The 18,081-nt window shown below is 45.3% G+C and overlaps 1 protein-coding gene across 1 annotated transcript in view; it reads right to left on the minus strand.

The window, feature by feature from the left end:
• The window catches only part of HEG1 (heart development protein with EGF like domains 1), an 80,973-nt gene that overhangs the window by 44,451 nt on the left and 18,441 nt on the right, over positions 1-18,081 (minus strand). The window contains 4 exon segments of the mRNA XM_040621727.1: positions 639-992; positions 6,806-7,102; positions 8,747-8,842; positions 8,845-9,039. Coding sequence (XP_040477661.1) covers positions 639-992; positions 6,806-7,102; positions 8,747-8,842; positions 8,845-9,039 — 942 coding nt within the window.

Consider the following 18,081-nt stretch of genomic DNA (forward strand, 5'->3'; position numbering starts at 1 on the left):
TCCCCCAAAACTGGTCAAGGGACGGAGTGTGTTATGTCCCACAAACACGATGTGCCTACATATAGTGCTTGGTCAGAAGCATTCTTCTCAAGCAATTCCATTATTAATAAAGGTAATTCGAATTTTTAGGTACAGCAAACAAAAAATAAACTATAGGGCGTATACTGAAAACGATGCATTTGGAGGAATACATTTATATGTGCACATTATTTTGGAAGAATGAGCTGTACGTAAACTAACTCCAGCTAGTCTGAAAGAGCAGGCCAGCTCTCCCTGAGGACAATCCGCAGGTGGTAAGCGGCCATCCACGGTGCCGGCTCCAAGGCCGAGCTCTCAACTCTGCTGCCAGCAAGTGACACGAACGCACCCTTACTTCTTCAAGCCTCTGAGCCTTAGTGTCCTTGTCTGCAAAGAAGTAGAGGGCATGGTGCCTGTCTGACGAACTTCACAATGTTTTCATGAGGATGGAAATCAAAATGTGATAATGAGGTATACCAGATAAAGGAGATGGTGCTAGCTAAGGAGACACCTTGTTTTTTTATTTTTTTGAGATGGCAAACGGTCTTGAAGCCATCTTTCAAGACAATCCAACAATTTTTAAATGTCCATAACAGACCAAGTAAAGATTAAATACTTACTTGGGGAATCATTTTGCCAGAATCCCACGGAGACCCCGGAAGATGTGAGGCCAAATCCATATTCTGTGGACGGCTCGATGAATTCCCCAACACTTGGGTTCCGGATTACTTCACTGTTTCTTCGCAACTCTGCCTCAAAGGGTGAAGAATGGGCTGATACTGAAGTCCTGGCAATTTCAGAGTCCTTGCGGAAACTCTCTGTCTCATTTAGAGGCCGCAGACTGACGGTTAAAGACTGGAGTGTCCCTGGGACACCACTGGGGAGCGTGGTGGCAACGTGCACGCTCTCTGTCCGACTCGCCAAGGCACTTGGGAGAATAGTGGGGTTGTTTAGCTCCTCTGTGCTTCCAGAAGCTAAAATGGAAGAAAATATGCTTAAAGAATGCTCAGGGGTTTAAGAAAATCAGGGCTGTATCTAGATACAAATAATGCTTATTACATTTTTTTTTTGGATAAATCTAGATAATGTGGACCTAAATACAGATAAACACATCACTCTCTCTTCACGGGTATAGAAGTGGTGAGGTCCCTCACCAAGAACAATGGAAAGCTTTGGCTCTGGCTGAAAGGAAGATGGGAGAAAGCCTCTAGACATTCTTTGCCTTGGTTTTTACAGAGGAAGGAAAAACCTTCTACTCTGGAATTCCAGCTTAGAGATTATACAGGGGTAGGCCATTGTGATAAGGTACAGGTTTTTGTTTTGTTTTATTTTAGCAATGTAACCCTTTTGCTCAAATGCTATTGTAGATTAAAACCCATGTATATAAATGAATAAAAGTCAGGCGGTTCCAGGAGCCCAGCCGCCAGGTCACCCCTGGGGATGCCAGGGCTCTGCAGACCACAATGGAAATAATACCACTAGCCTAGAATAATAATTCCTGGCCTTGTCCCCATCAAAGGTTCTTTATTATTTCCCACCTCATGGCCACATAAATGTGATGTTTTGAAAGACTATTAACTGAACTGCATTTAAGAAGTAACAGAGCTTCTAGTCAGCAGGAGATACTCAGTGTTACCCCACTGATTTGATTTAATTCCATCCAAAAGCGAGTAGGCTCCATTACTATAGTCAGTGTCATTAGGCTTTGGAGACCAGCTCTCAAGCTTACGTACTACCCCAGTGGACCCCTGGGAGATCAAGGACTCGAGGCTGGGAACACTTTTTCTGATGAAAGGGATGGCAGACACTGGATTAATTGTCAAGAACCTCAAAAATTGAATTATAGGCCATTTTGGTCAAAATATGCAGTCTGTTCCCCAGAAGTAAGGTGGCTTGCCTATGGCTCCCTTCCACAAAGAACTTTCCACAGGACTCCCTGAGAACTGGCCTCCGGAAGGGCACACTGACGTCCTCATTCCAAACAGGAATAAACCGCAGGAAAGCATGGTGAGTGGGAAGAAACATGGCTGGCGAGATCCAAAGGCAAGAAAAAACATTTTTCTTTTTAAGCCAAAAATAATAAAAAGTACTCTATACCTTCATAATGAAAGGTTTCAAGCTGTTATTTATGACCCAGAAAGGGAAGAATTAAGTTGTCATTATAAATGGTCCCTTAAAGGGACACCTGGGTGTCTCAGTCGGTTGACTGTCTGACTCTTGGTTTGGGTTTGGGTCTTGATCTCAGGGTGGTGAGACTGAGCCCCACATCAGGCTCCATGCTCAGTGCAGAGTCTGCTTGAGATTCTTTCCCCCTCCCTCTCCCTCTTCCTCTGCTCCTCCCCCTGCTTGCACTCTCTCTAAAATGGATAAGTACAATCTTAAAAAAAAAAAAAAAAAGTCCTTTGAAGACCAGTCCTATGTGCAGTTGTGACCAAAAGCACAAATAAATATTAAATATAATTAGAGAGCGAGCGAGCACAGGAAACACAAAGGTTCCTCCTCTTGTCCAAACCATGGAACCAGCTATACCTAGAACACAGCCCACAGCTCTGCTCACTGGGCCTTCAGGAAAGCAGAATGAAGATGCAAGCAATCCGTACAGCTAGTCATTAAAACACAAAAAAATCGACTGGACCCCAAAAATAGAGTCCTAGCCTACTTAAACACACCCTTACTCAAAAACAAAACCAGACAAGCATAAATGCATTAGCATAAAAAAAAGGAACACATAATATAGATATGCCCCAAATCCTCACTCACCCCTTAGCTCTCAGCCTACTGTCATTAGAACCATCATCTGAATCTGCCAACTTCCAACCTCTTCAGTTGCTGGGTGGTCTTTCAGAGCACTTTTGTTCCTAGCCAGCTGATGATTTCATCAACTCACTGTACAGTGGCCGTTACATTGGACTCAGCCTGAACACCTGTATAGCAGATCAATGGCCACAGAAATACAATTACGGAAGTCACCAATGCTGAAAGCCACAAAAGGACAATGGCTATGTTGTCCCTGACCAAGGCTCCGTGGAACACTGCTTCATCATCCCACCGTCACTATTAAAAGCTGCCATTTACCGACCAAGTACGATGTGCCAGTATCTTATATACACTCTTATACGTTGTGCTAAGTAAGTCCTTGATATACATAATCTCACCGAACCCTCACAGTAAAGCTACGAAGCAGTGAATACTTTGATACACGTGGTGCCTCTTAACAAAAAGAGAGAGTGGTTGGTCAAACTCATCTATAGTCACCACTTGCACTATTCTCCCTGCTGAATACATCTAGGGAGAAATTTGCCATGTTTCTAATCAGCAGTCCAGCAATATTGGTTATTTAATAACTGCCATCCCTTGCTCATTTCTACCCTTGAAGCACCTATTCAAAAATGGGAAGACCATCCATTTGGGAGCAGAAACAAGCCAGGTTCCCTAATCTTTATAACAGGAGGTAGAAAGAACGCCCACCCATCTGGTAAAAGTATATGCGGTACTCTCCAATCCCAACACAAAAACGCTGGGACCTCAGGCATGCAGCAAATATTCAACCCTGGCTTGACTGCTGTCCAGAACCTGCCAAAAATCTAGCTGAAGCAGCTGATAGTTGAGGAAGATAGCCTAGATCTACAATCTCCTGAGTCATTTATGCTCTCTTCCTTTGCAAAGTGAAATCACCACAAAGCAATGTACCTGGACCACATTGGCTCAGCTACCCACAGAAATACTTTCATGAGTTGAGATCCATTATTACACCCTGAGCTCCTACAGAGAATCTATATAAAATACCGCTTTTTAAAGAACATTAGCACAATTTCCTCAAAATAGCAATTGGTGGCATTTTCTATTTCGATTCTCAACATTCCTTACATAAACAGTCGTCTTAGAGTTCACGGCCCCCAACACGCTCATGCCTATGGACGAAATTGTCTGCTTACTTTATCTGACAATGGTCTTGCGCCCCACCCAGTTTCCCTTTGTGCCCTGGTTTCCAGGAAGCTCAGGACTAAATTTAGTGCTCAATTGTAGCCATTCTCACCCGATTCAACATATACATATTTCTTTCTGCCTTCAAAAGAGAACTTTTTCTTTGTTAGTTGCTTTACTGACTTATTTTCCCCCCCAATGATCAAATAGCACATGGTCCTTACAGAACATATGGAAAGTACAGAAAGCTATAAAGCAACAGAAAAATCATTTCAAATGTCTTCTGGTCTCTTTTTAAAAATCTGATTAAGTGGTCTGGGCCTGTACCTGCTTTAAGGCATACATTTCGGGCCTATAATTTATTTGTGGGAGCAGGGAACCCCTGGCTAGCCAGGCCTCAGATGAGGTTATGCTGCACACCTGTTTCTCTGTAGCAGAGCGAGGAGGGACAGGAGCACAGAACACCGGGGCTGGATGTGTTTGGAATAACAGAGGCTGGAGCTAGAAAGGGTCTTTAGGATCAGCTAGTCTAATTTCATGTTTCTCATAGGGAGCCCCATCCTCCCCGGGCCAGGCTCTCAGGGGCTGTGTGAAAGCTCACTTTGAGGGGAGCACAGCTCATCTGACTGGTCTAAGTGCCAGGACTTTCGCTGGGTCGCATTTATTGGTGGACAGAGGCGCCAAGTGGCCAAGTGTCAACAGGCAACCCCCCCACGCTCCCCCTTTGCTTCCCTTCTACAGAGTGCCAGTGGGGCGAGGTGCCTCCAGGTCTGCCTCTGGCAAGTCCTGCCGGCTCTCTCAGCGCTCAGACTGCAAGCCCCCCTGTCCTGCGGTCAGGCTCAGGCAGCGATAGGAAGCTCTCGGGGTCTAGGTTTAAGGGCGGGTGGGAGGTATGCCAGAGCTCAGGTGAGCAGGTGAGCAGTTACGAACACAGCTTTAAAAGTGAAAGCAGAACTATGTTTCCCACGTGGCTTCAGGTGTCTGCAGGGAAGGGGGAGGCTGGCCCCAGATGGGTCATTTAACATGCCCTCATTTAACAGCACCTAGAGCCCTCGCATCTAGTTTTTGGAAGCAGGTAACTCCTGGCTCGCCAAGCCTTAGATAAGGAAGGTGGGCCTCAACCTAGCACAGAATACCCAGGTCAGTAAAAAGGAAGAGAAATGCTCAGTGAAAGACTCAAGGAGTAGGAAAGATATGGAAGAACTCTTCAAAAACTAAAAGTATAAGGGTATTTTTTTTTTTTAAGATTTTGTTTTTAAGTAGCCCCTACACCCAATGTGGGGCTCGAACTTACGACCCTGAGATCAAGAGTCGCATGCTCCACTGACTGTGTGAGTCAGGCACCCCTAAAAGTATAAGGTTCTAAAAGAATGAATGCTCAAGGAGCTTGAGGGCCAACTAATTTTTTTAATGTTGAAAAATCTAGGTGACAACACAGTCAAGTCCAGTGAAGTTGGAAACATCGGCTGACTTTCAAAATATAAACCACAGTAGTGTGCTCAATTTAAATTCTAAATATTACATGACCTTGACCAGAATCAAAGTGTAGCTTCTTAGAAAATGCTTCCTTTCTACCATTTAGTGAAGTTGGTTATAAATCACTGAACCACAGACCTTTGAAGCTAGAAATGGGCTCATAGCTTTTATCCAATCTAACCAATGTTTAAGAATAATCTTAAAAGGAATCTCCTAAAAACATGAATCATAAATTATATACATACCCAGTCAGCAGAAACTGTATGCAGAGTACATAAAGGAGGAATTGGCTGCTTTAAATGGGCGTTCCAGAAAGGACGCCCAGGTTCCGTTTTTGCTTTGGTGACATAAACCCAAACCCCTAGTCTTTCAAAGTATCTCTAAATCCCGACCTATGAAAACATGGAAATGGCAATTCTGGAAGCAACCTAACCCCTATTTCCAAGAATATTTCCAGCCCTCTCTGTCCTGCTTCCTCAGGCATGCGGATGAAAACACACACAGCATGCACAGACTCTGAATAAAACCTCAAAGAAGAGAAAAGTTGGACAGAGTTTCTAGCATTTTCTTAGGCCCGCGGCTAGAGGAGCCCAGTGATACTGGGGCACATGCTAATCCCCATTACCTACCAACTGTACCTTGTTCTGGGATGGCAGGGACCCTAAGAGAAGTGATAGACACAGCCTGTGTCCTCGAGAGGATCACAGTCCCTCTGGGTAGATAGGTTCTGGACACCCTAGTGTGAAGGGGTGGGCAGCACGGAGGCTCAGAGGGCTGAGAACGCGCCTGCTGGAACGGATGTCTGCGTGGGGCCTGAGCTGATGACTAGATGCCCAAGAGGCAGAGAGGCGAGTCCTCCGCCGCTGCAGCCTTGTCGACACCGGCACTGTGCGTTGTTGTTTTTTTAAATGATACCTAGATAAATGATACCTAGATAAAAGATAGCTACGCTATCTTTGCCATTGCAAGAAACGATTTTGCAATGATGAAGAAACACAAATCTAACTCTTAATCAAATGACGCAATGCTCACCATTTCACTCACCCCAGAGTGTGGCCTCTTGTGCAAGGAGACACACCAACAACACTTAGTGTACGTGGGGGGAGGGGGGACAAGCAGGGGATGGCGGACACAAAGGGCCTAGAGCGGCCACCAGACCAACTCTTACGTTCCTCCTTACGCAGCTAAAGAAAACATATTTTCAAGATGGACGTCAGGACGAAGATACATTGTACAGATGGTACTTCTGCCCCCAAATACTTTGCATTTGTCCTTAACGTCTTTTCCCGGCCGCCCCCGTGACAGGGATGTTACTAGCGAGCTGTCCGCTTCTCCTGCTTCTATTCTGGATGACTTCCACGTGGCAGGCTGGGATAGGAGCACTCACCAGAGGAGGACTCCGAGGGAGGGGGGTAAGCCGGGGTCCTGGAGAAAGGCAGCCAGGAGAGCGCCGGTCCGGAGGCGTTTCTCTTCCCGGAGAGTGTGACCTCTTCTCCCATCTCCAGAGCAGGAAGAGCAGACTGGCCTAAAACCCAAGTGGCAGTCACTTGGCTACGCACGGTCGCTTCTTCTGGGAGCTCCTTCTCTCCCGCCGGGGAACCCCGGGATGTTGCGCTCTCCGAGTGAGAAGGGGCAGTTCTTCCTTCGGACCCCGAGCTGGATGGCAAGTGACGCGTTCCCAAAGCTGCAAGCAGACGGCAACAATTACAATCCCGCCAGCAGACTTCCGAATGTCGGAGTCACGGGCAGTGCGCTCGCCTCTGACCTCTCGGAGAAGAGATGAGGAGCAATCATTCATTCTAGGAAAAATTCACTCCTGAATGAGAGACCGCAAACCAAGACAAAGCCTGTGTTCAGATCTCACCCACAAAGACAGCATTTTTAGTGGTCAAATTATTATAAAAGGGGCACAATGAAGCTAAGAATCGGACGATATGAAATCAAAGATCTGATTCTGATCACCATGACTCGTGACTCACATTCCACAAAGCTGGTCTCAGGATTGACTTGAAGTCAACATAAACAAAATTTCCAGTGTCTGCATGACCAACACACCCAGGCGGCATCCTGCCTGTGCAGTTCTAAGCTCTATGTCCATCACTCATGAGTGGAACATAAAATACTGTCGCTCGTACTCTTTATAGAATTGAGTCCCCCAGCCCGACTTTCTGGAACTAGCTCGTGAAACCATGGAGTCATCTTTGATGGCTTCATCCTCTACTTTGAGGCTGTTACCAGGTCGTATCAATTTTCCTTTGTGAGGAGTCTTTACCGATCCCTTCCTCTCCGCCCCAAGGCCACCAGGCCATGGATCTTAGCACCTGGCATCTGCCTGGGTGGTCCCCCTGACTCCAGGTTCACTCTGTCCCATCTCCCACCCCAGACATCTTCTACCTGCCTGCCAGCTGGATCCTCCCCAAATTCGCTTTGATCATGTCACTGCCCCTGTTCGAAAACCTTCGGTGACGCTTCCCACCACACCAAATCCAAACTGCCAGGTTTTCTCAGTCCTCCATGACTGCCCCTAACCCCAACCACACAACTGTCCTCTCCTCCATGTGTCATCAACATCCTCCCCGTGGGAAGCTGCTGGCCTTCCCACCCCACAAAGAGACCAAGCTTCTCTTCTTTCCTCACATGGTCTGCGCGTCCTGCTCCTCAGCTACCCCTCCCACCCTGCTCAGATGCACAGACCACTCAAATCCCAACTCGAAAACCTATTAGCTGTTTGACCTAGACATAGCAGATTAATTAACTTCCCTACCTCCAGTTTTCAAATTCCTAAAATGAGGATAATGTGACCTCATTGGCTTGCTGTGAGAATGGAGGGAAGAGGTGTGGTGGTATGCAGCAGGTACCTAATTGGTGCCGGTTTTCTTTGTCTTCCCTTCCTCCGTCAAATCTTGTACATCCAGCCCCAGCCCCTTTTGAAACCTTCTGCGAAAAGTCCCAAGCCACGGAGCTGTGCAGATTGAAGCAGGAACCACCAGTGGAGCCACGTGCACACGAACGCAGCTGTGTGGCCCACAGGACCTGGTACCTCTGAGACTGTGGAACGTGGCACGGGCACCAGTGTCGCTCGGATTCAGTCTCACCACGGAATGTCTATTCCACGGGACTGCTCAGGCCTCCAGCAAATCTGCACCCTCACCTGGTCTATGCTGCTAACTCGCTTAATCACAGTGTGCCACGGAGGGAGCCGAAGCCACAGGTCTGACCCACAGCCCAGGACTCTCGGATGGGCACCAGGGAAGAGGGAGAGGCAGAAACTTCATTTTCCAGGAGGGGACATACACACACAAAACGGACATCACTGACACAAACTCACCTATGGTGACGCTCTGGGAAGTCAGAGCTGTTGCTGTGTCAGCCCCAAAGGGGGAAATGGTGACATCTGTCTTCCCAGAAGAGTCATTTCTTTCCCTGGAGCGTCTGAAGAAGTGTGGCTCTTTCTGGGGATCTGAGTCCTCACACCCTCCTCGGAGACCATGGTGGAAAAGTTCATTTGGTTCTGATCAAAGGTGACGTTTTCTATGTGGGGTTCAGTGTTACTTTCTGGCCAACTGTTCCTTTCAGCAACTGGAACAATAAGAAAATGGATCAGTGAGAACTTGCAGGCTTCTGAAAGAGAAGGAAACCTTCAGAAAAGCCACGAGCAGAAGTTATCAGTAAAGAAGTGGATTCAGGTCGAATAATTTCACCTTTCTCTTTTTCCCCAAGGGAATTATTCTGACAATCCAGTGGGAGAAATTATGAAGTAACAATACTATGTAGGATTGAATTTTACAGGAAGGGGGATAAATGATGAAAACCGCTAAAAGAGATCAGTGCGGGGCTCGGGAGAGCTCGTGAGGCTCAGGTGTCTGGGCGGGCTCAGGAAGGGGCCTGGGGGAGTCGGGTCAGGCGCAAGCGCAGGCAAGGAAGCACTTCTAAGCATCAAGGTTGTGCCCTGTGTTTTCTGTGCGGTAGGAGTTAGCTGGCAGCTCTCCATCCTGAAACCTACTCTTGCAGGCCGGGGGTGGGGGCTGGGACATGTGTAATTCTGGAAAACCTGTGAAGATCTGGCCATATTACCAAAGCCTTAGTAACGTAAATAGGTTTGGTGCAGTGATTTAGTTTTCTTTGAATTCATGCTAAGGAAATACTCAAGAATGTGGACAAAAACGTAGCTGCACTGATATTTATGACGTCATTGTTTATAACAGCAAAAAAGGAAGGAAGGAAGGAACAAACAACACTGAAAATCCTACAGCAGATCAATTAAACCAGCTGCAGTATATCTATATGAAAGGACACTATGAGGTATTAAAATAATGTTATAAGATAAAATAAAGAAAGATATTCTATAGGTGTTACTGAATTAAAACAACAGGTTTCAAAATACAATTGAGTATGATCTCATTTTGTTTAAAAAAAAAAAAAAAAGAACAGCAATCATGTATATGTGTGCGTGCCAATCACTGATATAAGCTCTCAGCGTGCCCTCATTTGTTCAATCTTGCACAACGTCGAGGTGGGTGCTCTCACTCTCCCCACTTTGCACGGGAGGCAGGGGAGGCACGGGGGGGGGGGATCATGCTCCTTGCCCAGGTCATCAGGCAGCCTGCTCCCAGCCCAGGTCCCTGAGCTCTCACAGTACCCAGTGGGCAGGACAAAGTGTGTTGTAGCAAATCCTCTGGGTCCCCCTCATCTCCAGTGCAGGGGTGCCGAGGAAAGGTCGCTTATTCGTATGGACTGTTATTTGACATTTATAAATCAGGGATGGATGCAGATTAGTCAGAAAATATACTGAAGTGATTATTTTCTCCCATATTGCCCAAGATGGTGGCAAAGAGGGCATGGGTTACAAACGTCAGGATCCTGTGAAAGCTGTTGGGGAAACTGGGCACGGAGGTAATCATTGGTGGTGTCAAGTGTCATTTGTCAAGGCAGGGGGTTCAGAGTCAGAGCAGATAAGTGGGACACCCGAGTCCAACCCAAGAAGGCTGCCTTGCTACTCTGATGACGTCTGCACATGACCCAGAAACGACTTGGAAGCCAGAGCCCGCCACTGCTGGGGTGCCAGCTCCTGAAGATCACACCAAAAGAACATTCTAGGAGCCATTTCCCTGGACATCCAAACTAATATGGAAGTGAACATGAAATACAAGTGCTAATTGGAGGGCACGGAGTTTAATGAGTTTCTAGAGAAAGCAATGAGGACAAGGACCATTTAAAGTTATTGCTGATTCCATAGCTCCTTTAAAAACCTATTTTTATTTTCCTCATTTGGGAATGATATTCTCCTTTCTGCCTAGGATCAGGGGCTCTGGGCACTGTTGAGAAACCTCTGAGGGAATGAATGAAGTCACCTCTATCTGTACGAGTCAGGCAAAAAATGGCCAACCATCTGACCAGTAGAGGCTAAAGGCAGAACCAACAGTTTGGCTCAAAATATCACACACACCCATACACACACACTTTCCCAAAAAGAACAAGTTATCTTCTAGATCAGCACTGTCTAAGAGATGTATAAAGTAAGACACAAATGCAAGCTACCTATGTAACTTTATTTTAAAAAGTTACAGGTGAAATTAATTTCAATAAATATTTTATGTACTCTAACATATTTAAAATAGTAGCATTTCAATACGTAATTGATATAAAAATTATTGAGATACTTTGCCTTCTTTTTCTGGCATTGCACCCGTAAAATCCAGAGTATTACTGCAGCTGTACTTCGAGAGCACGATGGCCACATGTGGCTAGCGGCACAATACTGGACAACGCAGTTCTCGATCAGTGGTTCTCAGCATTTCCCCACTCTGGTCCCCTCCTACCAGAAGTGCGGCTCACTTATTGGGGTTGGAGGGGTGGTGATTTTAAAGTCTTCCAGAAGAGATTCTGACAAACTTTCCTAAGGGAACCCTTTTCTCCCCAAATCCCTTGAGAGTTGCTGTTTTCATGCTTCCTATTCTGTTTCCTGTAAGTGATAATTAACAGAAACTTCCTGAAGGGGGAGGGAAGTTGCCCAGGCATCGGGGCTCCTCTGGGGCCCAGCTCCAGACAGGCAAGGCCCATATTCAGCTGGAAATGGGATATGGAGGGGTGTTTCCAGGGGCAGCCGCCAAGTCCATAAAGTTCAACTTGAGACTCTGGGGTTACAGAGACCAGAGACCCACCCACACAGCATGTTCCCTTTGTTCTTCCTATTTGAGCTGCAAGGCAAGCTGGCCTCCAGAGAGAAGGTGAAAGGGTTTGAGGATGCTTTCTCTCTCCTTGGGCACAATGAGAGAAATTAGTCTTAAAAGAAGTCAGAATAAAAGTGATTGTGGGGAGGTAGAAAGGACTGGAAACCCATACCCTGAAGCCGGTAAGCCATGAGCAGAGGAAGAAAACAAATTTCACTCTATTAGAGCCTTAAGATGAGTGCGAGCCTTGGCTATTGCTGAGCCTCTAAGACTCATATGGCTGTGTCTCTGAGGAAGCAGCACACGGCCCTCTTCAAGGAACTGGGAAGGTCCTTCGTCAGCTCAAGGAATTCCACTACAGCCCGCAAAAGGAACAGAAGGGCCACATAAAGACAAGACGCGGCTAGCACTGAGCCATGAGGTCTCCCTGGAGGGTCAGTGAAAGATGGAAGAAAGAAAAAAATGTGCACTATAAGCAAAAGAGAATGGCAGACAATAGTCTTGCACTGTCCCAAATACCCTGCCACTACAAACTAAATATGCTAAATAACTTATTTTTTCAAAAAAAAAATCTCCAAATGCATTCCTGAGTTTGCAAGCAAAGAATCAAACCTTCTAAGACCAAACATGAGCCAAGAGCTGGAATTCAGAGAAGCGAGCTAATTTCAGCTGCCCTGGGGCACCTGCTCAACTTTTGTGACCTTGAACTTCTGTTCTGATTACCATAAGGATAGGTACCATAGGAGACAGGAGACAGAACTCTTAAGGAGGGAGTCTGCAAGGAAACTCTTGTATAAAGAGTTACACAGGACTATACCATATCTATAATGCACACAGAAAAAAAATCTGCCCTGCAGAATGGGACAGCAGGGAAAAGTGGCCTTTAGATCTTGGTTTTAGGTAAAGGAAAGTAAATCTCACTCAAGAATTTGTAACCATACAGGTAGCCTTCAGTGTGGGTGTGCAGCATGATTTCACAATGCCTGTGTGGTCTAAACCTCGAGTCGAGGATATATTTTAAAATTGGCCCTGAACTTTGTGAATATACTAAAACCACTAAATTATATACTTTAAAAGGGTGAATTTTATGGCATGAAATTATATCTCAAATACACATGCACGTATGTGCACACACATGACACACATATACCTCATCAATGGGAAGGAAAAGTGGTTCTGACATACGGCGCCTCCTGGTTGGCAGAAATAAATGTGAAAGCTCTCTAAATGAACATACCTTCAATCCAATTTTACCATTTATTGATACAATTCTAAGGAATAAGAGATCAATCACCATCAAAAGGCACAAAATACATAAGGAAAAAAGGCATCAATGGGCAAAAGTCAGCAACCTAGATAAGTAAAGACTTCAAATACTGGAATTATCAGTCAAAGAGTGTAAGTATATAAAACTACATGAAAAGAAATAAGAAACTGAAAATGAGAGAAAGAGAAACTATAAATAATGGCCAAAAGCTATGAAAGAATTCTAAATGGAAATTCTAGAAATGAATAAATTATAATAACTGAAATTAGGAAACTTAACAGATTAGATATGACTGGAAGAAGAACTAATAGTTACAAGACAGATGAGAGAATGCATAGATGATATAAAAAGACAGAAAACACAAAAAAGAGATGAAGAGACAAGGAAGACAGAGTAAGTCATATATATATATATATAACTGAGCTCTCAGTGGAGAAGAGAGAGAAATAGCAATATTCAAAAAGGTAATGGCTAAGAATTTTCGAGAGTGGATAAAACTGAATCAAGTAAACTAAGGAAGCCCAAAAAATCCTTAGGAGACTAAATAAAACAAAAATATAAACCTACATCATAGTCAAACTGCAGAAAACCACTGACAAAAGTAGGTCTTAAAAACAACCAGAGGGGAGAGGCATCTGGGTGGCTCAGTTGGTTAAGCATCCAACTCTTGATCTCAGCTCAGGTCTTGATCTCAGGGTTATGAGTTCAAGCCCCGTGCTTAGCATGGAGCCTACTTTAAAATAAATATATAGAGAGAGGGGGGAAAATGACAATTCATCTACAGAAGATAACAATTAGACTAACAGCTGATTTCTCAACAGCAACAATGGAAGCCCAAAGACAGTGGATAAATATTGTCAATGTGCTGAGAGAGGGAAAACTAGAATTGTATACTTAGTAAAACTATCTTTGAAAAATATCTTGAGACTATCTTTCAAAATATAAACATTTTCAAATATCAGTTTTATCAACTACCTCCACTGAAGGAAATTATGGAGAATTTATTTCAAGCAGAAGAAAAACAATGCTAGATGAAAGCCAGAAGAGGCAAGCAGATATAATAAGCAAAGAAAATGGTAAATATGTACATAAATCCAAAGCAACACTTAATTTATAAAATTATTTCTCATTTGTGGGATTAATAAAACAAGGTAGAGCAAATCCTGGAGAACAATAGCACATAAGTCCATAAGTCATGAGGGGATAATCAGAACCATGTCGTGTTGAAGAGTGACTTTAAATTGTGACAAAAGGGGCGCCTGGGTGGCACAGTGGTTAAGCGTCTGCCTTCGGCTCAGGGCGTGATCCCGGCGCTCTGGGATCGAGCCCCACATCAGGCTCCTCTGCTGGGAGCCTGCTTCTTCCTCTCCCACTCCCCCTGCTTGTGTTCCCTCTCTCGCTGGCTGTCTCTATCTCTGTCAAATAAATAAATAAAATCTTTAAAAAATAAATAAATAATAAATTGTGACAAAAATGCATTTTCATGTTCCCTAAAGAACAGAAAGACCCTAAAGAACAGAAAGAAGGTGTATCACTTCCAACTTGTAGAGCTTTCAATAATACGAAATTTCCATTGAGAGAAACCAATAAATATTGCCTAAAACCAAAATGATGACTCAGTGAATAGAAATATAAGCATGTTATTTAGGGTATGGACAGGATTACTAAAAGAACCTGTTACACGGGTTGAAAGTGATTGATTCTGGGAAGCAGAAAATGATGATGGTAGGAGTGGTCAGGGTTTTTATAATAGCTTTATAAAACATATTCAATCTTTAAACTATGTATGAGTTTGATAAAAAATAAAATTTTAATTTAAAGAAGTTGGATAACAAGCCAGGGTAAATGTCTGCAGTGCATGATAAAAGTTTGGCATTCTTAATACACAAAGAAGTTTTTCAAATTCCTAAGACAGACATCTCACAGACAACATGAATATGTGAGTCACAAAAGAAAATGTATAATTGGAGAGTAAAAACATGACAGTATTGTTGGAAAGAAAGAAAATACAAATCCAAACGAGAAAAGACTTTTTAAACTTTTTATGTGTATTTATTTTTGCCTATCAAATTGGCAAAGACTCAAAAAATGATAAGCTGCCGTGTCATTGCAGGCATAGATGACAGGCACTCCCACACAGCTTTGGTAAGAATGTAACCTGCACAATCTCTCTGATGAGAAATTTAGCGATCCACTGCAAAAGCCTTAAAAATAGGCATATATTTCTACCCAGGAATTTCATTTCTGGAAATTAATAGCAAGGAAATTATTAAGGATGTGAGCAAAGTTTCAGGCACAGGGAAGTTTACCACAGCACTGTTTATAATAATGAAAATTGGAAACAACCTAAATTTCTGCAATAGGAAGTTGGTTAACTTAATAATGAGATAACAAAATTTTAAAGGGATGGCCGAAATATATTACTGATCGAATTTTAGATATACACGTACTATGCTCGACCTGTACTATTAAGTGAAAACATAAATTAAAAAATGGTTTATACTATATAATCTTATGTTATTAAAAGTATATGTTTAAAAAATGCATCTCCTAGGCAAAAGAACAACAACAACAACCAAAGGTTGGTATCTTGGTAAATGGACTCCAGGTCTAGAAGCCACCTCATGACGGGCTTTCTTGAGTCCCAAGACCTGCTCCCGGAGGCAGGTTAAGCCTGTAGACTTTCCACATAAAGGTGGCTCATGCAATCCGCTCAGCATCCAGCCATTTCTGAAACATACACATGTGAGTAGCCTGGACTACCCAGCTGAAGGACTGATGAGTTTACCTGCGTCTGGACCACCCAGCCTCGGGGTACCTAGCCACTCAGCACCCGTCGTGGCCATAGCTGGTGGCCGATTAAAGAGAAGTGCCGACGACCATCTCTCCACAGCAGCTAGAGACTAAACCCAGCCCTGGTCGCTACTGCCACTTCTGGGAGACTCATGGGCTTGTGATGCCGCCTCCACCCTCTTCCCCTCAGTCGCCGGTGCCACGGCCACCTGGATTGATGAGAAATGCCTACCTGCAGTGTCCCACTTCACCTGGGGATCTCTCCCTTTCTTCCCCAAGGAACACATCAGGTGACACTAAAAAGTTGCTCACTTTCCCCATACTTTGTGAATCTGTGTTCTCTACGGGAGGGTCTTGTCGTCTAAAAGGAAAAGAGCCTGCCTCCCGCTCCCTGCCTGGATCTAGAAATTCAGTGCTTCCCATGAGAAACAGTGCATAACGCACAGACTGTGGTTAAAGTCGGGCTGTCGGCATTAGACTTCTGGCTCTGCCGTGTACGTGCCCTCTGACCTTAGGCAAGATACATATTCCTCTGTGCCTTGGCGTCTTCATCTGTAACAGGGGAATAATGACAGCACCTGCCTCCCTGGGCTGTGACAGTACACACAGGTGACAGCTTCTCAGAGTATCTGGTATGTAGTGAGTGCTGCATCCATGACCGCTGTTCAGGAGATCTAGGTCTGCCAAGTTTGAACAAACAGATTTGGAGATGACCTTGGCAGGTACTTCTCAGTCTCCCAATCCTTCTCGGGGCAGCTGAGGTGGCAGCAGAGGTGAAAAACCTCCTGGAAGCTCAGAGCGCTCCTAAGAAAGGACTGAGGTGGGCTGAGTGGCCCCGGGGCGGCTGGGGCCTCACTCTGGCTTTGCTCTGTGATGCTCTCCTAGCAAGAGCAGGGAGAGGCTGGGGGGGGGGGGGGGGGGCACGGGTGAGAGATGGGCCCAGCTCTGGCATGACAAGCCCCTGATGTCACTGGCCCACGGTTCTAAAAGAACAGTGTCTCACTGCCCCCCGTTTAGCTCCGGATGTCCCTCCACTTCTCTTATTGTCTATGAACTATTCTTCAGAAAGGGCTTAACAAACCACGCAGCACGCCAGTCACCACCCCTCCCACTCTGCCATGCGAGGTGGACATACAAGTGCTTTCCGTGATTCCATGCAGTAGCTCGGGGACAACAATGAGCCAAATGCTAAGATATTTATTGAGGTGAAAGGATGAATCCTTTCAGAAGCCCTGAGTTGTTGAGGGCTACTATGGTTGAATTTTGTTTTTGCCGTGGCTCCCTATTCAGCACAGGTGTAAACCCCAAGTGGGAGAGAAATTCAGAGTAAGGTGGACAGGAGTCAGCAGGGACCTACCACACGCAGGGGAAGCTATCCGGGAACCTGCTGTGATGTTTAGTGGAGAAGAGAAACGGCCCTGGAGAAATGGAAAGAAGGCATGGCTCAGGCTTCAGAGTCTGGGACAGACAGGGAGTGAGGAAAAGAGACTGCGCCCTACCAGATGCTCAGGGGCAGCCTCTGAGGGGGGAGGGGGCACCGTGAGGCTCAGCAGAGGCTGGCACCTCTCACCTCTCTCCTCCCTCTCCTCAGATGGCCAGGGGAGAGGCGACCTCACACACACGCCACGGCAACTGAGCCACACCAACCAGCCTCATATCGGAGTTGAGATGTCCCAATTCCCTGGGTATCTTTTGAGCTGGAGGTACCATCATCTTCCCTCTGCACTCAGCCCCCTCTGTCAGGCCCTTGCTTTCCCTTGTACTATGAATGGCTACTCAATTAATAAGAGACTTTCACTGCTTTGACTGTTTTGTTTTTTTCCCCCCAAGTTGACAACTTCCACTTCTGTAGTGTCTTAATGTTCCAAAACATCTGTTTGTGAACCAACATCAGGGATGCTAGCACAGCCCAGGAGTAGGATTTCCTAATTAGCAGCTGCTACAGAGTCAACTCCTCACCACCCACCCCGTGATTTGGGGGTTTTCAACTTGCATTGTTTCTGAGCCGTGGAGTGGGTGTGTACAGGGCGTATGCTGTGTCATCCAAAGAGGCGATTTCCTCCCAGAGGGCCCAGTCCGCCCCCACACGGCACCATCCCCCGCTCCTGCGGGGCCCTATGTCACAGAGTGAAAGCAGCCTCCCTTTCTTTTCATTTCCCTCCATTTGGATTCAGAGTTCACAAACATCTATTCAGTGCTTACCACGTGCTAAGTGTTTTCACAGGCATTTATCTCATTTAGTGAGAATGACAGCTGGTCAAGTGGGTATCATGGCACCCGGGGACACTGAAGGGCAGAAAGGTTAAGTGGATGTTCAAGGTCACGCACTTAATGGCAGAGAGACACAATCTGAACCTGGATCTCATTCCATCATATCCCAGCTTCTTCCATGACATACAGCTTTAAGGCACTGGTCAGTACAATGTCCCCTGG

Source organism: Ursus maritimus, unplaced genomic scaffold (genome assembly GCF_017311325.1).
Source record: "Ursus maritimus isolate PB19 unplaced genomic scaffold, ASM1731132v1 scaffold_4, whole genome shotgun sequence".
Taxonomy (NCBI): Eukaryota; Metazoa; Chordata; class Mammalia; order Carnivora; family Ursidae; genus Ursus; species Ursus maritimus.